The sequence below is a fragment of the Lissotriton helveticus genome, chromosome 6, assembly GCF_964261635.1.
Source record: "Lissotriton helveticus chromosome 6, aLisHel1.1, whole genome shotgun sequence".
In the NCBI taxonomy this organism is placed as follows: Eukaryota; Metazoa; Chordata; class Amphibia; order Caudata; family Salamandridae; genus Lissotriton; species Lissotriton helveticus.
In genome coordinates, this window is record NC_136067.1 from 1,590,140,663 (window position 1) to 1,590,161,826 (window position 21,164).

The 21,164-nt window shown below is 46.3% G+C and overlaps 1 protein-coding gene across 2 annotated transcripts in view; it reads left to right on the plus strand.

The window, feature by feature from the left end:
- MTHFD1L (methylenetetrahydrofolate dehydrogenase (NADP+ dependent) 1 like) overlaps positions 1-21,164 on the plus strand; it is a 1,218,839-nt gene that overhangs the window by 425,816 nt on the left and 771,859 nt on the right. For both annotated transcript variants that reach the window (XM_078649387.1, XM_078649386.1), the window contains exon 8: positions 1,004-1,115. In XM_078649387.1, coding sequence (XP_078505513.1) covers positions 1,004-1,115 — 112 coding nt within the window. The remainder of the gene's footprint in view (positions 1-1,003; positions 1,116-21,164) is intronic.

Here is a 21,164-nt window from a genome sequence, read left to right on the forward strand (position 1 = left end):
GTACCCGTCAGCCCAATCCTGGTTAGCTCATAGTGCCTCACCTGAACTCCTACCCTTTCCAGAGTAACAGGTGATTTTGGCAACCTCGAACATGACCCTCTATCCCCAAGGGAACCGTGGAAACCGATCCTCCCCTTTGGTTACTCACTCATGCATGCCCGTAGATAACACAAGAAAGACACGAAGGAAATTTACAATACATATATTGAAACTTTCATAGTCTATTATGAAGCAAATGGTCTGTGGTTATTAGACACATGCAACTGAAGAAAATTATTAGCATTACTAACAGACTGTGTAAGACAAACATCCCAACCAAGTTGTCCCCCAGGGGGGTTCGGACACAGTTTATATGATAGTATTGGGCTGTGTTGGAGATGAAGCTGTGTGACTGCGTTATGTCTAGACGTTCTGAACTGTTATTGAACGATCCGAAAAAGCAGTACACTATGTTGCTATGCACTCCCAGCAACCTTGTACAATATGTAGACTAAATCCAAAGACGAGTCTCTGAATAACAATCAACGTGTACAGCGTGTTCTAAAAAATATTGGCCCAAAAACATTTGTTATAAGTACCTTTGCAAGAAGAGCAAAGGCAGGGTAAAACGAAAAATTAAGGGAGAACCAAAGTGGATTCAGAAGGAAAATCAATGCAAAACCTGGCTAGGATGCACCTCTTTGTTTCATTTTTCAAATGATTAGGTGCCAATCCATATAAAAATGTAGAACTAATCACCAGATAATAAAACAGATCCTTGATTGGGCTGCCAACCTATGAATGGAACATAATAGTGATATGCAGTGTCCTGTTTATGTAAGTCGGGTATCAAACTCCCTGCTGCATTTTGCGTTGTTTGAAAATGCTTAATTTAGCATGCTGGGAGGTTTGCATAAAGTTCATGGAGAAGCAAGTTTATCAAATTTTACCCAAAAGAAACTTCTCTATATTGTCTTCTCTGCACCATAAATTGTTCCCCAAAGTGTTGCTTTATTCTTTCCAGCTTCATGAAGCAGATATTGTGGTGACTGGAAGCAGAAAGCCAGATGAAATTCCCGTTGATTGGAAAATACCAGCAGCCATTGTCATCCATTGCTCTCACATGTATGGATCAGGTATGTTGGGAACTTATGAATACATATTGCAGGACACATTGATCATCAACACTTCGAACACACCTTTTGACCCTGGGTTCCTCCTGGGGCTATGCCGGTCTGATTGTTGCTTGAATGTCAGTTGCCCTGGGGCTTTCCCGGGGTGCAGCTGGGGTCGGCGCTGGGTAGCTTCACTTCCTTTGTCTCCCCCTCAAGGTCAGACCCTGATTGCGCATCGCAGGATCCCGTCCCCCGTCCTGTCTCAGAGGTACACCACTGGCACGCCTGGCCTTCACCACTTCGGTTGGGGAGTAGGCAGGCGACCGGTCTTGCCTTGGGCACGTCCCAGGGTGCCTGCTACTCGTAGTTCCGTGCTCGATGTACACAGCTAATTGAGAGTATTACTGTGCATTAGTGTGTAGATATATTGTAACTATAGCCTTTTTAGAGGCATCAATGATACCCAAGGTGTGACTTTATACCCGCTCTTAAGCAGAGAATACCATGAATGACATCTTCAATAACGTCTGGCATTCTCACAGAAACATGGACAATTTTTACACTTTTCACCGATTCGGCCACTTGTTTCATACCTAAAATAATCAGTGAGAATAGTTAAATATGGAAGAAACGATTGAATGCCCTCCATAGTTCTTATATTGGTAAACAGAAATGTAATTAGACATACTAATTGTGGTTTTGTCACATTTACACTATATAGCGGTTAAGAGCATTGGAAATCTGACTTATGTAAGAGATGGTTGCAGAAATATCTTTTTATATTACTGATATCTTTGAGATTTGGTGCAAATGTAACACTCTTGGGGGGGAAGGGGTGGAGTGTGGGAAAGATTCACTCAGCATGTCCTTGCATTCTTAAGTTATGGAAGATTTTGTACCTAGCTCTGCGAACATCTACTTTTTGTAAGCATGGCAATTACAAGATGCTTGTCGCCCATTGAGGATAACATGGGCAGTCCCAATCTTCAAGTCCGTTTCCTTCCCTATTAACTTCCAGAACAGGCCTCTGGAAATAACACCTAACCTGATCCTCACGGGCATTCACATCCACAGAGCATTTTTGGATTCATTGCTTAAGTTGCCATTCCTAGAAAACATTTTAAGGAGGAAGAATCAGCTCCAAACTATTGATAGTTATCATCTCCACTGTAATTTCTACATACACAATCGATTAAGCAAAATGGCCTTTGATAATGAGGATTTAATATGGATGTTAAGTAAAAGTTGATTAGTGAGGGCTATCATTTAAGTATTCTTTTTACATTTGTGTGTGTTGTGTTTCTTTTGTCAGTGACGTGGATTTGCAATGTTTGTGAGTCTCTTGGCAAGTTGCCCTGTGGCAGGGGGCAAACGCGCGATTGTTGGAGCGCTGTCTTTATTTTAATTATAACTTTTGTTTTTGCTGATTACGAGCAGCATTTTACCCGGCCTGGCCCTGCTGACTACAAGCAGTGACCTCTCTCTTTTAAATCATCCCACCTCCATTCCGCTGATCACTAGCGGGGACCCTTACCTTTTGAGTGGATCGCCACTCGTGCAGAAGCTCAGCCGCCTGCTGTGGGCTCACCGCCTAACGGGCTCCCCAGCGGCCGCGGCCGCCATTTTGGAACGGGTTGGTGAGCGAGCTAGAGCCTCGCCACACCCCCCTCGCCACCATACTATTTCAACGGCCCATATGTGTCAGCGCAGCGGACGAGCGCAGCGGGCGCGTCGTAGGCGCGCCGGAGTTGCACCTGAGTTAAGCCCGTCTGCGGCCGACCGGGGCTAGGGGCATGTTACTCTGCCCCTCTCATCACCTACTCCTCGCAGAGTCTGAAACATCTACAAGGTAATTGGCCGCTTCCCCTTGCCATTAGCAATACCGTCTCTGCCCTTGGTCTCAGCCTTCCCACTTTGGTGTCCCGTCCATTCCTTCCTGCTTCCCCTTCTTCTCTGTCCTTTATTCTATTGAACACTAGGTCGGCTGTGAAACATCATCAAGATCTGTTTGTCCTGCTTGACACCCAGAAATACTCTGTCTAACTGAGACGTGGTTTTGCGAGTCCTCTTTACCATCTCTCTTAGCGACTCTTCCCCCTGCCTATGCGGCCCTTCGGGTTGATCGTCCTGCAGGGAAAAAAGGGGGCGGTGTGGCACTTATTGCCAGATCAGAGTATAACTTTCAACTCCTCCCTTCCACTCCCATCGACTCTGTTGAGTACCCTGTGGCTCGCTCTGTCACTTTTTCCCCCCCACTTATTTGTTTACATCAGCATTTCAGGATCTATTGGCCACGCTAGCGGTCAATTATGCTTCTGTTCTTGTATTAGGCGACTTCAACTACTGGCCCAATGATCTGTCAGAATGCCCAGCCTCAAAGCAATTTACAGAACTGCTGCGGTCATTAAACTTTATCTCCCGCATCCAAGTTCCCACACACATTGGTGGACACGTGCTAGACCAAGTTTGGTCTCTTAATTACTCTATATCTTCCACATCAGTGTCCCCTTGTCCATGGTCTGACCATGATTTTATTTTTTTCTCTCTTCACCTTAACCTTTGTCAAGACCTCGCGGGGAAAAAAACATCTGGGCACGGAATTGGAACCGTGTCGATCTGACCTCATTATCATCCTCCCTTCTAGCCTCTGCACCCGATTTAGATGGCTTACCATCGTCATCTCAAGCTACTGGGATTGACACCTGGCTTTCGGGAGGCTGTAATTTATCAGCCCCCCTACGTCTGATATCAATCAAAAGATCTAAGCAGGCGAATCGGTGGTTCGACAAAGACTTAAAGGAAATAAAATTGTCTCTCCGCCGTGCCGAGAGATTATGGAGAAGGGAATATTGCCCCTTACTGAAAACCTGTTACCTCACGCTACGGCAGGAGTACAAGAAGGCTATCTTAGGAGCTAAAACCGCCTATTTCTCAGCCAAAATTTTAACAGCAGAAAATCAATCGCGAGAAATTTTTTCTATTGTTCACGAGTTAGCTTTTTCAGAAAGGAGCACTTCTAAACTTTCTCCCACTCAATCCTTTTGTGATTCGTTGAATTTTTATTTCCTTGATAAAGTCTCTAACATTAAGAACAATATCCCTCTTCCCTCTGCCACTTACGTTGACCCTCTCCCACCGATCCTTCCGCCTTGTCTAACCTCAATCCCTCCCATTACGGAAGAAGTGTTTCGGGAAACACTTCTCAAAGTCAAGTCAGGCTCCCCTGCTGATATTTGTCCGGCTCGTATCCTCCAACAAATCTACTCTGTTTGCACACAGCCTCCGATTACCTTTCTTAACAGTTCCCTCTCACAAGGGGTTGTGACTCCAGCCCTTAAAGTGGCTACCATCGTGCCCATCTTGAAGAAACCTGGTGCCGATCCAGCTATTCCAGTCAACTATCGGCCCATCTCCTTGTTGCCTTACTTGGGCAAGGTGCTGGAGCGCTATGTGGCCTCGGTACTTAGCGCACATGTGGAGGCTACGGGAGGTTTGGCGCCATGCCAAGCGGGTTTCCGTCCCAGGCACTCGACTGAGTCCGTCATGGTGTCGGTCCTGAACAACCTCAGGGAGGGCTTGGACCAAAACCAACATCAAGCCCTGGTGCTCCTCGATCTCTCCGCCGCTTTTGATACGGTGGATCATTCCATCTTGCTTTCACGTATCAGAGCGGCGGGAATCGGGGGCTCAGCACTAGTTTGGCTCTCATCCTTCCTGCGGGATCGCACCCAGGCGGTTCGGCTGGGGGAGTTCACGGCAGCTCCACTTAGTCACTTGTGGTGTCCCCCAGGGTTCTTCTCTCCCCCCTTTACTGTTCAATCTCTATATCTATCCTCTCATCTTTGCACTTCAGCAGCTGGAGGTCACTGTATATAATTATGCGGATGACCTCCAGCTTGTTTTAAATCTTTCTTCTTCTCCTCATGCTATTTCTAACTTTCAAACTATTATGATCTTTATCAGGGACTGGATGAGCCACAACCATCTGAAGTTGAACCCGGATAAAACCGAACTGGTGCTCACTGGTGGCTCTTCCAGTCCCTGGAATTCCTCTTTCTGGCCTTCCACTCTTGGTTCCCCTCCGGTCCCTTCCTCCACGGTCAAGACTCTTGGTATCAAAATTAACAATCAGCTTACCCTCCACTCACAAATTAGTTCTGTCATTTCTTCCTGCTTTCTGATGCTTCGTACTATTCGCACTGTTTCCCGGTTTTTCTCTCCTCTGGCACTTAAACTCATCATGTCTGCCTTGGTGATCTCCCGGCTAGACTATGCCAATGCCCTTTACAACGGCATCCCGGCATATAGCATACGTAAACTCCAGCTTGTGCAGAACCAGGCAGCTCGGCTAGTGTATGGCCTTCCTCGTTTCCATCATTCTTCACCATTGTTGAAGGCGTTGCATTGGCTGCCTGTTCGACAACGGTCTCTCTTCAAGACTGGTTGCATGCCTTTATTTCGTCCCTGCTGAAAGATTATGTCCCCACTAGACAGCTCCGTTCATCCTCCCAATCCCTTCTACAGGTTCCTCGCTATAATAGAAAGAAATGGGGAGGTTCCAATTTTTCAGTTCTGGCCCCCATCTTTTGGAATTCCCTCCCTGACCACCTACGAGCGACCAAACAATATTCCCTCTTCCGCAAGGGCCTGAAAACCTTTTTGTTTGTTCAGGCATTCCCGCACTAACTGTCCCTTTTTTCTGTTATCCTTGCCTCCAAAAGCGCCAAGAAACCGATTGGTGTACGTTGCGCTATACAAGTTTTTTAAATTCAAATTCAATTGACTCAAGTCAAACAATAGAAAATACGTAGAGTTAGAAGGCTGTGGAGGCCTATATTGCATTCTAGGCATCTGGTTTTCAACATGCGGGTTTCCTTAGCTAGAGCCCACTATTGGAGGTCTTCAAGGCATGTATTTATCCAAGGTTTTAGTTGTTGGGTGAAACCAATGTATCCTTACCTGCCTCTTAGCCAACAGTGCACCGGGAGGTGTGATTTTATTTTTCAGTTTGAATTTAATTGGTATAGGGATCAGTCCCATTCCCTACTTGTTGGGCTGCAAGGATACAATCTGTCCAGTGACAGCTCTTTAACTGTTCACTTTGCTCCATAGAATGTATTAATCTTTACTCATGCCCATATCTAGTACTGTCTAGCCTGCTTTTCAGGCAGTGTGTAAATCTGTCAGGTGTATCTTATGAACGGTCACTGGCATCTTGTTCGGTTCTGGGTTGTTTATGAAATTGCACCAATTTAAAAACTGTATTTCTAGAGATGTTTTAATATGCAGACAGGGTTCTTTATCCATTCAATATCTGTATAAAGTTTGGTTTGCAAGTTTGTAGGGATTTGTGTAACAATGGATTCAGTCTTCTATGACTCAACAGCAACAGCAAGTTCCTCAGCATACTGATTTCCTCTGGCATGTCAGGGAACTGTCGTCAAATCTCTTGTAGCAACTTGCTGTGCTGCAAGAATTGACCTGTTGTAACTCCATATTGTCCCTATGCTACTTGAAATTATAGGAATTTGCCATTGCTGTATAAATTGCTCATGCTTACACCGCCCCCTCAATCTATTTGGTGATAGTCCGGTCCCTGCATAAGTTCTCAAATGACTGCAATCCACAGAGCACCAACTCTTGTGCTAATGTTTTTTTTTTACCTATGCTCTTGTCTGTCCTTTCCAAATTTGTCCAGTTCAGTAGGTTAGGTATGACTGATCTTGTAGGCAATTCCCCTGGCCATGATTAAATACTATACTCTCTCCCCACCAAACATCTCTTTCACTACGATTTTTCCTGTTATCCTTCAGTCAGCCTCCCAATGTCCTATTGGAGCAGTTCAGTGAGGTAATATATTTCAAAGTTGGGGAGCCCAAGCTGTCCTTCATGTGGCTGTTCATTGTAGCCAGTTTTACTCTGTGGCATTTCAGCTGTAATATAACATATATTAACATTTGATTTAGTTCCTCATCTTGATTTAGGAAGTAGACAAATGGCACCCTGGACGTTATACAGGCATTGAAATGGCATAACCACTTTTACTAACCAGTCCCGTTATAGTCAAAGGAAGCGTGACCCAGTTAGCTGTGGATTTATTGAGTCCTTCCAAGGCTTCGTATATGATGTTGTGACAGGCCTTCCACTTATGAGTTATCGTGACTTCAAATATCAGAATCTAAAAGTCCTCCAGGTTAAGTATGAGCGGACAGATGAACAGCACTCACAAATTGAGTGTTCTGTTGTCCCTGTGACTGCAAGGGTTGTGGAAAAAGCATAAACTTGCAGCTTGATTGGAGGAGTTCTCGGGAATGGAGTTGATCAAGGGAGCGGGGAAGAGCGTTGAGTTGGTATGGATGTGAAATACCCAGTTCCTGATAGCCCACTAGTTAGGAAACAATATTCAGATGTCCTAGATGATGAAGCTTAGAATGAATCACTTCAGGCATACTGGTCTCACTACTATGTGGCATATGTTTTAGATTGTTGCTTGTTAGGCTGTATGATCAATAACACTTTTTCTTAAATGGTGTAAATCCGTTCAGTAGTTGCTGAGAAAATAAAAATATTGATATATAGAGGCACGGAAGATCCGTGCACCCTGCCGATCACGAGCTGCATGCTAATTGTCTGTCAACTCTACAAACCAGGAAGTGTTGTCAGCCGTCTTGTGCCTCGGTAGATCCGAGGAACAAGAAAAGAGGAAAAACAAATGCGCAAAACACAAAGTGGGCAGGGTAGAAACACCCCAACCCCTAGGCATGCTCAGGGGGTACCCCCTAGGACCCCCAGGAAAAAAAAAGCGGCAAAATCCACGGAGAATTTGCGAATCCGGCCAAGAAAATAAAAAAACGAAGCGCGGTATCCCGCGCTTCGTTAAAATTTAGCCCCCAGGTGGGCCAGGTACTGGGGCAGTGAAAAAAATTAAGTGTGGGGGGGTCCTGATCCCCCCCCCCCACACTACCCCGGGGACCACCAACTAGGCCTGGGCAGTAAATTCCGTTCCGTTCGTGGAATTTGCGGAATTTGGGTAATTTTGTGTTCTGCTGAAAACGCAAAATTGCCCAAAATTCTGCGTTCCTCAACTTCGAGATATTTTTTGCTTGTTCTCAAATGCGTGTCTGCGAGATATTTCCCCCCGAGCACGCAAGCTGCGATTGCGAACAGTAAAAAAGCATCGCAAACAAGCAATTCCACGTGTTCGTGGAGATTTTTTACCGTTAAGGGATTTGCATAACGCGATTACGCAAATTCTGCCCATCCCTACCGCCAACCCCCGGAGCATTGCATAAATATTTGCGGGGACCGCTACCCCCGGGGCTTGTTTTTATAAAGTTGGAGGGCCTCTGAGGCTGTGACGCTTACTGGAGGTACCTGGTGGGCTAGTTGGCCCCCAGGGACTCTCAGTATTGAAGGGGAATTAATTGCCCAACTTACAACTCGCCAGGGGGCACCTTTGCACAGTGGTGAAGTGGGGGGGTGGGGCCTGAGGTAACATGTGTGCAAACACGCTCTGTGGAGCGTTTTAAGTTGGGGAAATATTTCCTCTTCAATCCTGAGGGTCCCTGGGGGGCAACATTCCACCAGGTACCTCCAGTAAGCGCCACAGAGCTGTGTTGCAGAGAGGTGTAAAAAGGGGCGTGGCCTGGAGATACCTGGTGGGCTAGTTAGCCCCCAGTGACCCTCAGGATTGAAGAGGAATTAATTCCCCAACTTAAAACGTGCCACAGGGCGTGTTTGCACACATGCCACTTCAGGCCCGCCCCCTTCCTTCACCACTGTGCAAAGGTGCCCCCTGGCAAGCTGTAAGTTGGGGAATTAATTCCCATGCAATACTGAGGGTCTCTGGGGGGCAACTAGCCCACTAGGTACCTCCAGTATGCTCCAGGGAGCTGCCTTGCACAGAGGTGTTCAGAGGCCACGCCCCTTTTTATACCTCTCTGCAACGCAGCTCTGTGGCACTTACTGGAGGTATCTGGTGAGCTAGCTGGACCCCAGGGACCCTCAAGATTTAAGAGGACTTCATCCCCCAACTCAAAATGCACCACGGGTGCGTTTTCACAGTGGTGAAGGGAAGGGGCGGGGCCTGAGGTGACCTGTGTGCAAACACACCCTGTTGTAAGTTGGGGAATTGATTCCTCTTCAATCCTGAGGGTCCCTCGGGGCCAACTAGCCCACCACTAACCTCCAGTAAGCACCACTGCGCTGCGTTGCAGAGAGGTGGCCCAGGCCATGCCCCTTTTTACACCACTCTGCAATGCGGCTCTGTGGTCCTTACTGGAGGTAAGTGGTGGGATAGTGGGCCCCCAGGAACCCTCAGGAATCAAGGGGACTTAATCCCCCAATTTACAACGCACCAGGGGGTGTGTTTGCGCATTGGTGCAGGGAGGGGGCGAGCCCTGATGTTACAAGTGTGCAAACCCGCCCTGTGGCGCGTTTGAAGTTGGGGAATTAAGTACCCTTCAATTCTGAGGCCACCTGGGGGCCAACTAGGCCACCAGGTACCTCCAGTAAGCGCTGTCAATCAAGAAAAGCCTTACCTAATCCATAAAACATCAATGTACTGGACCAGTAATCAGAGACTGATATACCATTATCAGTAACTGTACCCTGAATGTGTGAATTAGCACTATTCAACAGGTCAAGATGTATTCATTAAGAAACCAAGATATTGCATCCTCCTTCCCGGATGCACCGCAGGGGCTTCGTGATGTGTTGGCTGCTTTGGAGGATCTCCTGGTTTCCTTTCATGACACTGCCCGAGGATTGGGGGACCGACTTGATGCGATTTCTCCGCCTGGCAGTGATTGCCTTTCAGTGCTGCCCACTATGCCACATCCTCAACCTGTTTACGGTGGATTGTCTATCCTGGAGAGTGTGAAGGCGATAGCTGGTCAGGCCTCAGTTTCCGCTGCAGTACTCTCCGTTGTTGATTTGAAGAGGTCTGGCAATGATGGTCTTTCTCAATGGCGGGTGCATCTGCTTCGGACGCCATGTTTTCCATTTCCTTTGTCTTCTGATGGCGTGTCGTTTTGCTTCTTCCTGGATTTGATGCTCTTGCCTTTGCCTGCTACTATGGTTGAACTGTTGCTTGGTCTTGCTTCCCACTGTACCGTCTTCGGGCACGCAGCAGTGGCTTCTATTGACTTTTGTGATCGACCTCCCAGCCGGTGTGACTCATTTCAAGTGCCTCGACTTCTGCGGTGGATTTCACAGTTACCCTCTCTGTCCACGTTGGCTGTTTTAGACCTGGACTCTGCTCTCATGCTGGATCGTAGGGGACAGGGCTGAGGATGTTCCTCCTTTTTGTTGCAACCTGCTGTGTGTATTGCTGGGGCTGTACTGGACGATTGTTGGAGGTACAGGTTAATTGGGTGCTGGGTCGGGGTCCGGGGTTGGGTGGCCGCGGGTTAAAATATTGATTGTTTTGGTAATTTCTCTGGCCCTCCTCCGGTCTTATGTGATTCTCTTTTTCCTTCTTTTTCTTCCTTCTGAATTTCGGGTACTCTTTTGGGGCGACAGACACACTGCTAGGGGGGGGGGGGGTAGGCCGTAGCCTCTGCATGCGTGTTGGGTGGGGGGTGTGTGGGGGGGTTTTTCTTTGTTCGTTTTAGTTCCTATGGGCCTTAATTTTTTTCTTCTCTCTTTTTTCTTCTTTTCTTCTCCTATTTCTTTGGGTCATGGGGTGAATTGGGAGATGTGGGTAGTGGCTGGGGTGTATTATACGATGTGTGCTCGTCATCTATCCTGACCTACTCGCCTCCAGCCATTTGTTTTGTGAATAATGTTTGCTGATTTTTCTGAAGACCACTGCCCGCTACTGTCCTAGACGTATTGTTTGGACTCAGATCCTTCTTGACTTTCCTTGCTTTGGACACGTTCGAAACCTTAAAATTAAAACCTTCACTTATCCTGGTTCTCGGCAGCGCATTTACTTATAATGTAACTTGTATTATTCGTACTCGCTTTGCTACGCTGCTGAGTCGCATAATTGCCTGCTACTGTGCTTTAACTGTTGCCGAGGCCGGCCTGTGGGTTGTAGGCCCGTATTTGTTGATTTATATTATCTAATAAATGTTTTCAAAAAAAAAAAGAAACCAAGATATGTACACAGGTACCCGCTCAATACAATCAGAAAATAGTGTGAGAGCGCAGAGAGAGTGCCTCACGGTTGCGACACCCGAGGTGGTTCCCGGCTAGTAATTGCTGGTATACCCACTTCTCATCATCGGTCACTCTCTCTGTGTGAAGACAAAAGAGGTACACACAAACATACAAATGTGCACAAATGAGAATAGTGACTAAAACACAAACCGTGAACAAATACACACACTTGTTGTGAAAAAAGTGTAAAAATACACCTACGACCCCATAAGAAAAGGTAAAAACCTGGTGAGGTTTTGCTGGCTATCAATCTTTTATTCCGGTGCTGCAAAGCCTCCCGATTTAAAAAATGGTTAATTATATACCTTTATTATTTATTTAAAACCGACATGTTTCGTTGCTCCAATTTCAGCAACTTCATCAGGGCAAAGATAGGGTTCTCTATTCTCAGCCTTCACATCATATTAATGACTGGACCTTATGATTGCCACGCCTTCACGTACCGGCAATCATGTATCGGACCTCGTGTCAACTGATCACGTGTCCGCCTCGGGCTCCGAGTATCGCGAGCCCCTAATGCCGAGTCCCTCCGGCGTGTTCCAAGGATTTTTTCTTCATTCCAAAATGGACATGCCAAGCCCCTCCCACCCAAAAAAAATCAAGCTTTTCTGCCTCCCACCCCCGGAGGCATATGGGGGTCCCTGATCAGCCCCACGGTTGGGGGGGCAGAAAGCCTACTAGGCACCAGGGATTATTTTCTTATAGGTAGGGGTGGGGGCTGCCCAAAATTGGCATACCAATGGCCCCACCCTGCCCCCAAAAAATCCATAGTCTTTCTGCCTCCCCTTAGAGGCAGATGGGAGCAATAGGCCCTGATCTGCATATCCCCAGATCAAACCCCCTGGGAGGCAGAAAGCACACTTGGCACCAGGGATTTTTTTTTATGGATATAGGTGTGGGGGCTGCCCAAAATGAGCATGCCAGTGCCCCCACCCCCAAAAAAAATCCTACAGTCTTTCTGCCCTCCACCAGGAGGATGATGGGGCAATAGCCCCTGATCTGCCCCTCCGGGGGGGGCAGAAAGCCCACTAGGCACCAGGGATGTTTTTTATACGTAGAGGTGGGGACTGCCCAAAATGGGCATGCCAATGCCTCCAACCCTCAAAAAAAATGGTCAGAGCCTTCCTGCCTCCCTGGGATGCAGATGGGGCAATAGTCCCTAATCTGCCCCAGGGGGGTTGTGGGGGGATCAGAAAGCCACTATGCACCAGGGATATGTTTATGGGCATGCCAGTGAGAAGCCCCGTAGGTAAGGGTTTCTCCCTTTCTTTAGGCAAAGATTTTGGCTGTATCAGTGATATTTGTATTCTCCTCTACACCCAAACGGGGTAGAAATCCACTATAAACTAGGGAGAGTTTGTGTGCGTGTGTAAACTGGAGTTTGGCTGGTGGTCTTTGTGTACTGACCTTTGGCTGGCATTTTGCTGGTGGTGTGTGTGGACCTGCACTTGGCTAATGGTGTGGGTGGACTTGCTCTTGATGACTGTGCGTATAGATTGGCCCCTGGCTAGTGGTGTGTGTGTGGCTGGTGGTGTATGTGGACTGGTGCTTGGCTGGATGTGTGCATGGATGGTGCTTAGCTGCAGGGGCAGACTGGCCGTAGCGGGCACTGGGCATTTCCCTGTTGGGCCGAAGGGGTGTGGGCCAGTTTTCTGGCCGTGGGTGTCAGTTTCATCACTGAGGGCCGGTTTTACTAGCAGACCCCACCCCCGACTACCTCTGATGTCTAGTTTTCAGAAATATGTGGGTTTGGTAGGTTATCGTAGATGGCTGCTGAGCCAGGGCCAAAAACCCAGCCCCCCTCCCCCCCCCCCCCTCCCCTTTTGAAAATCAGTTTGTTTTATCACAGGTAATTTTGATGTCTCCACAATACTCTTTGGGCCCTTTCCTGCCGCGGGCACTTGGCCCACCCAAACAAGTGAGGTGTCATATTTATCAGGATACTTTGGAGAATGCGGACTGGATGAAAGTATGTGGACCCATGCAGATTGCAGAACTTTCTATCACAGAAATGTGGGGGAAATGTTTTGTTTTTATTTTTTTAATTTTTACAACGTTTGAAGTTTGCAAGGCATTCTGGGTAACATAACCTGGTGAGAGGGACACAAGTCCCCCCCCCCCCCTCCTGGTTTCCCTGGGTGTCTATTTTTAAAAAATGTATAGGTTTGCTAGGTTTCCCTAGGTGCCTGCATAGCTCGGGTTCAAAATCCACAGCTAGGCATTGTGTAAAAAAAAAAGTCAGTTTTCACTGTAAAAATGTGGTGTCAATGTTGCGTTTTGGGCCTTTTCCTGTGGCGGGCACAAGGCCTACACACACACAAGTGAGGTACCATTTTTATCGGTACTCTTAGGGGAACACAGAGTTGTAGAGCAACTGTTATTACCTATTGACTTTCTATGCATTTATACCTTCCAAATGTACGACTATGTGTAAAAAAGAAGTCACTTTGGAAAATGTCCTAGAATTCACATGCTAGTCTGGGTACCCACAATTTTGGAGATGTGCAAAGAGCTGCTGCTTCTAAACGCTATATTTTGTATACTTTTCAGAAATGTATAGCTTTCTGATATCCATTATTGCTTTCACACCCATTTCTATCACTAACTGAAAAGAGGTTGAAAGCACAAAAAGTTGCAAAAATAAGCTATGTCCCAGTAAAATGCCACAACTGTGAACATTTTGGTTTTCTGACAAAAGTCTGCCGGTCCCTGAAACCTGGGAAGATGGTGATATTAGCATCACAAACCCTTTGCTGATAACATATGTAGGGTAAAAAACAGACACTTTCCTCTGGAGCACTTTCCCCCCATTTTTCCCCCAAAGATCAAATCTAGCTGTTTTTAGGACTAATTTCTGGGTCCCCTCCAGGGGAATCCACAAACCCTGTGTACCTTTAAAATCCCCTTGATGTTGGAAGAAAAGGGCGCAAATTTGGTGTGGATACCTTATGTGGACAAAATGTTACAGGGGCCTAAACGCGAACTGCCCCAAATAGCCAAAAAAAAGGCTTAGCATAGGGGAGGAAAAGGCCTAGCAGAGAAAGGGTTAAGATGATATGCCAGCATGGTCGTTGACAAATGGGAAGCTGCTCCCTCACCCCATCTTACTTACCAGGCTACGCCCCTTTCTGTAGCTTAGACATTTTTATTGTTTACTCCACTGGTCTTGATCTCTTGGTACAGCTTGTAACCTGCGGTAGTGATGCATCGACGAAGCGAAGGTGCCAACAACTCCCTGATCGCACTGTTCAGTAATACCATACTACCCGCTTTTGCTCGTATTTTACTATCCTCCGAATGTAAACTGTACTTTATGGATATTTTTATCCGAATAAAGATTATTTGACTTGACTTGACTTGTAAACTGTACTCTTGTTGTATTCTACCTACTCTCCTGTGCACTGCTGCACCGCCCTCTGGGATTCTGGTTCGTGCTTTACAAAACTGCATATATAAATGATTAAAATGCTTTCTTGGTTAATTTACGTGCTGTGGCTTAGACTTACTTTTCTTAAAGACGAACTCTAATTCCTTGAACTGCACACGCATGTCCCAAATATACATACGTCCTTTGAGAGAAGAGATTCCTGGTTCAATAGACTCTTTCAAGAAAGACACATTAAGCCAAACCAAACACAGTCTGAAGTATGTATGCAGGGGCTGAAGGTCAGAATGAAAGTAGAGCTCAGCTCTGTCCCTCATATTTCATTCATAGTTTTGGCAGAATTCCCTGCATGGTCTAAGCAAATCCTTTTTCAATTTATACTGTAGAGGAGAGTTGCAGTTTCCAGGAAAGCGAATAATAGTTTGGGCCTGCGTCGTGATTTGGCTTTGGCTATGAAATAAAAGGAATGAAGACATGTATACTGTACTTTTGTAAAATTGATCTGGGTTCTCACTGGAGTAAAGGGAAGTCTTCTGCAAGCATCAATTTAATGAAGGTACATGAAGATCCTGTATGTTAGAAAATAGTATGTTAGCTAGTGATAGTTTGGTCCCTGTTCAAAATTGTGAGTGAATCAGAATGTTGTCCAAACTTTTTCTGGTTTTTTATTTTTTTTAATTTTATTAAAGTTGCATGTTAAACTAGAGCTAGAGACGGCAATCGTCTGCATTCATAGACCGGCACGCAGAATTATATCCTTATTTTCGGATGTCAAGCTTTATCTAAGAAAGCAAACTTTTCCCAACATTTTTTTTAATATGTTTTAAACAGTGTAGGGTCCTTTCTGCTTCCTTTTTTCAGAACCACTTAAGTAAATCACCCCACGCGAAATATTCACATTTAATGCAATGAATGGAGTTTATTAAAATGCGCATTCTAAAACTTGTTTGTCCCATATAGATAGAAACTTGGGGCACGTGATCATGGTGACCATAAGATGTTGCTGCAGCACTTAAACATGTAACTTTTTTGGAGTATGACGTTTTAACAAGCTTTGTTACCCGAGTGTTCCTCATTCTCCCTTGGATCCACACGACGTTACAAATGTAGCCGGATTCCTCTTTTCCAGGGAACCCGTCTGCAAGGAGTGCAGAGTCTCACTTTTTCACGCAATCCTCACTGGTCAAGCCACTTTTCGTTATGGGGCTACTTTAAAATGGCAACTTGCAATAGGGGACAGGTGTCATGAATTTGCTGGTTTGAGGTTCATGGTATCGGGGTGTTTGCTTGTACTCCTGAATGTCCTGGTGGTTTTCAACACAATTAATCATTAGTTAATTGTGTCCTATTGTTGCCCCCTCTCATGAAGATGGGGGAGCTCTGTCTTGGATTTTTAAATAGTTTTTTTCCCTTCCGGGCAGACTCAGTTTGTTGTTGTGGGATTATGTTCCCCACCCGAGGAACAGTTGCAGTGCAACGGAGGTGTAGATCTCCCATTTTTCACAAAATGAACCCTTATAATGTAATCCCATCTCTCTTTTTTGGTTCTGCTGTTTAATTCATTTTCCCCATGGAGCTCAGTAGTTCGTCTCATATTATTCCTTCCTCTTGATCCTTCCTTCAAAATCCATGTATTTTACATTTGCTGAAGGACTGGAACTCTTTTTGGCTTCCGATTTTTGCATCACTGTGCAGGCTTTTGTTCTGTCTAGGCTAATGGCTGGAAAAGCATGGCTCTGTACTAACCTTTCTGTATCTTCCCACATGAGATGCATCCTGTATTCTGTTGAGCACTGCCTCACAGAATGTCACAGTATCTCCTCTGCTTGGTTTTATCTCCACTGCTGTTGAAACTGGTTCGGAGGGCAGACAGGGTCTTGTGGGCTCCTGTTTTCAACTGCCTTAGTTGTCCAGGGGCATAACCTGGCATGGAACTGATAATAACTGAGCAAGTAAACCTGACAGTCTGCATAGTGAAAGAAGATCGGTGTTGGCTTGGTGGGGTGGTGGTGGGGGGTTAGGTTTGAGGTTCGAGACTCCGAACTGTGTAGAATGTAAGTAAAACTTTAAAAAAACTATTTTCAACAAGTCTCAAAGTAATAAAAGCAGTTCATTCTACTCTAAATCAATACAACACTTCTAATAACACAGACTGAGGTTTCTACAGAGTTCATCAGGCTGTCGGAAGACTGGCTAACTGCTCTCTGAATAACAGCCACTGTGCAGCTGCCTCTGTGTGAGCAAGCCTCACTACCACCATCACTTGTTTCCTGTCATGCTGCCCTGGGGCACCCTGATTTCCCTGTTTCACTCGCAGTACTCCTTTTGGGATCGGAATCAAGCACTCTGAATTTCCACACTGTGAAGCATACAGCTCAGGTGCCTTCCCTCTTGGGGATTCCCCGATTGCTTTGTACAGTTTGTTCAGATTCCAACCCTTCCGCAGATATCACATGTGAATGTTTAACTCACTGATCAGCTTTTCAACTTATGTCCATAGTATTGCAATGCTGCTAGTTGTAAGATTGGCCTGGAGCGCACAGTGCTTATAGGCCCACTCTGCCGCAGCGATATAACAATGACACAGAGACACCAGATGTACAGTTTCGAGGAGTGCATCAGAGTGGTCAGTTTCTCCATTTATTTATACCCTCGGGCTGAGCCCAGTCCTCGTGATGCTCACTGTACAACAAAGTATTGTAGAGGCCGGGTGGCACTCAACTTCCCTTCCAACTTTTATAAAGTGAAACCACATACGTTTTTTATTCAGTACACACACTCTCTAGCTTGGTGCTGGGTTGGGGCAAAGTCCATACCTCTGGCTTCGACCTCCCCCATCCTGCCACCAGAGGGCAGGGTGGCAATGTGAGGTTGTTCGGTGTACGCTCCTGAGGGCTGCAATGGCCCTGCGGGTATGCTGGTATCTCCTTGGATGCCCTCAGGGTAGTGGTTCGGTGCAACCGTGTCAGGAGAGACAGCAACATCCTCTTCATCCCGGTTCCTTTCTACATCCCACCGAGTACTTCACTTCTTTAAAACAGGACATGTTTCGGGTCAGTCCTGTGGCCCCACTATACAGTGACCATTGTTAGTTGGATGCCCACAACCTTCCAGACCTCTCTCTCAAATGGTGTGTTGAACTTCCATCCTGGATGACAGTCTCTCATTATGACTAAGCCACCCCCCAACAGATGGGGCACTGTTGCTCAGTAAGCCAAACTGGCCTTGTTGTTTGTACCTCTCCATTTCTCCTGGGAAGCCCATACATCCAGTATGATGTGATTCCAATGAGGCCCGGTTGGAATACAGTCTCTGGTGGCCCTTCGAATCAACAGGTCGATTGGCGTGCAGTTTGTTATGTTATGGGGAGTTTTGCCGGTAAGCTTGTAGGAACCTATGGAGGCACTCCATGTCTTCACCGTTGTCCATGCCTATTCGGAGCGCCCTATTCAATATTTGCAAGAAGCACTCCACTTCTCCATTGGCCTGGGGCCACTGAAAAGTCACTTACCGGTGTCTAATGTTCAGTGACCACATAAAGGTTTCCAATTCTTGCCCCTCTTGACCGGCTTTCCGTTGTCTGGTTTCACTTCGTCTAGGAGTCTCAGCACACATTCGCCAGGGCGGGCTTTACTTTGGAAAAGGCTGTGAACTTTACGATTTCAACCACCGGGTACTTGGTGTGGCTGTCTGATCCCCGCCATGAGCCGTACATTTGGGAAGCTCCTTAAGTCCATGCTAACATGGGACCATGTCTGCAGACATGGCTCCTCAATGACGATTGGTGCTGGGGACAGGTCTCCGCTTGTGATCGTCACGGGTTGCTTCCATAATTACTGTGATTCACAGTGCCCTCAGGCACTTGTTGTGCACGACCATTCTCACAAATTCTTCTGCCCCTCCATCCTCCTCTGCAATATCTGGTCCAGGCTCTCCTTGTGGACGTTTTGACAGATATTCAGCCGGGGTGTTGACCCTGGGTCGATTCAGTCAGTCAAACTTGTATGGTTGCAGCTGCACCAGAGGCTCCAGTGTCAATCAGCACCCTCACGAATGTGCCGCCTATTTCCACCTTGCACATGGGCAGTGGCCTTTCCTGGTTGTCCTCTCTTCTGGTGATCAAGTACTTGCTGTTGTTTTCATCATTTTCCGCGTATGGTCTCTGGGTGCCGCTCGTTGGTGGGCCCTCTGTCTCGTCCTCCTCGATCGACAGCTGCCATAAGGCGGATCTCACCATGCCTCTGTTTCCTGGCTGAGGCTCATGTCCCTCACTTTGGCATACTTTTACAGAATGGTTCAAACGTCTGCATCTGGAGCAGGACCTGCCTTGGGTAGGACATGTATTTGTTACTCAATGTTCAAGGCAACAAGTACCACACCATCTCTGGTGGCTTCGCCCCACTGGGTATTCGGGGTCAGGCAGACCGCCTCTGTATGGCGTCTACTTGCTCTTTGTAGGTAAGTGGGTTAGTAGTTGTGTGGCCTGCACAGGTAATAGGTCCACAGTTATCCTTACTGGAAACCAAACACCCCATTGTAGCACTTGACTCTCACAGGGTAGCGGAGCAGTCCAAGGCCTACTCAAGGGAGATGGTGTGGGTTAGAATCGCCATACACTGGTGCTCAAGTAATAACACTGAATAAATGATTATCCAGTCAGTGCTTTTTTTTGTTGAAAAATAAGTACATTTATTACACAGACACTACTAAATACTACACCATAATTTGCATATATGTGAATTGGCAGATGGAATATACCATATATGGCATTGTTTAACCACTGGTGACCCCCTAAAGGGGTTACCCAAACTTCTCAAGTATCACTATTTCGGACTGAAAAAAAAACCAACTATATACCTTTACCAGTAGTCATGGTACACTAGTAAAACATTTGTCATGAATAATCCCTGTGTTTGTGTACTTTTTTTATACTTTTTATACCAAACAGCAATTATAAAAACAGTGCCTAGAAAGCCTCACATTGATGTAACATTGCATTGCAACCATACACTTGGTCCCTAGAGGGCACTTCAGTACTTGCACTTTCTTTAACCACCTTCGGGCTTTCCAGGCCCTCATGAATGCCACCATGTACATGGCTCCTAGATAGAGGGCACAGCACTCTGTGATACATAAATGATGATCCGCAGTCCAGGTGTAGTAGTAGATCCCTCTTTATTAGCAGGTAGATAGGTGGCAAGTTATAAGGTAACAAGTTACAAAGGAGAAACCCCACCACACTCCCAACTGTAAAGCAAAAGTTGCAGTTTTGGGAGTGATTGAAACACAATGAGAATCCAGAGGAGGTGATGGTTTTGGAGTCACCTCCCTTCCCCCAACTTAGGGTGGGGACTCTGGAAATCATTGTGGGGGAGAAAGGCGCAGCATCCTCCTAAGTTTGTTGGTAGTGGTTCCATCCGTCATCCTGGGGCCACCTATTGGCGAAACATCTTCAAACAGGTTAAAAACAGTCGGGCCGTAATATCATTATGGGGCGATTTGTAGTGTTTGATTTGCCAGTTGCAGTGAATTTCATAGCAGCAGCTCTCCCGCTGTGCTGGGGAGAGCCGTGTCAGGTTACCTTTTTGTTTAGTTTATTGTTTTAGTGGTCTCACGCCACGTCTTTGCTTCTTGGGAAGTCAGTTCGGGGAGCCCACCCCCGGCTGTCTAAGCCGGCTCCCCGAGCGGCCCACCCTCTAGCATGCGGCTGCAGGATCCGGCAGTTCTTTTCTTTTCTTCACAGCAGCCCTGGATGCCCTACAATAGGTGAATCATAGCACCATTCCAAGACTTGTTATTGCGGTCCGTGATGAGGCAACTAAAGTGCATATTTCTGAGACAACCGAGATCTCACTTTTTTCCAATTTCTTAACTTGTTTTGCAACAATTGTTCTCCATTGATCTTTTCAGGTTTGCCTTGTATTTGACTTAAAATGTGTTCATTATATTAGATTCTTGTAATATGGCTAATAATATATTAAGAGTAGGCCTCAGTTGTTCCTGTTCTTTACCTTGTCTTGAAAAAGCGTACTCCTTGCCATGCCATGCGGATCCCCCAATTTATAGGTGACGGTATAGTCTAATCTTGAGAACATCAAGGTCCAATTCACATGCCTTGTGTTTAAACATTTTAGTTTACGTACAGCAGACTTTAATGGTGCGTCCAGATGGTGACCTCTTGTCATCGAATGACGGTCTCATTGATTGCTAGTAGCTCTCTATCAAAGATTGTTTAGTTCCTTCAGACGTGACCAGGGTTCTTCAACAATAAGTCGCTGTATGTACTGCCCTGCCCTCCGGATCTCTTTGCGCGAGTACCTCACCAATAGCAAATGTTGATGCATCAATCTCCACTATGAAGGGCACCTTCAGGTTTGCATCTCATAATATAGGTGCTGGATTAAATGCAGTCTTTCAAAATTTAAAAAAAGGCTTCCTGTTCTTCGCCCGACAGAAAAAAGTTGACCTTTCGGAGTCAATGCAGTTACAGGTTTCATTACGCTGGAAAAGTCTTTAAAGTG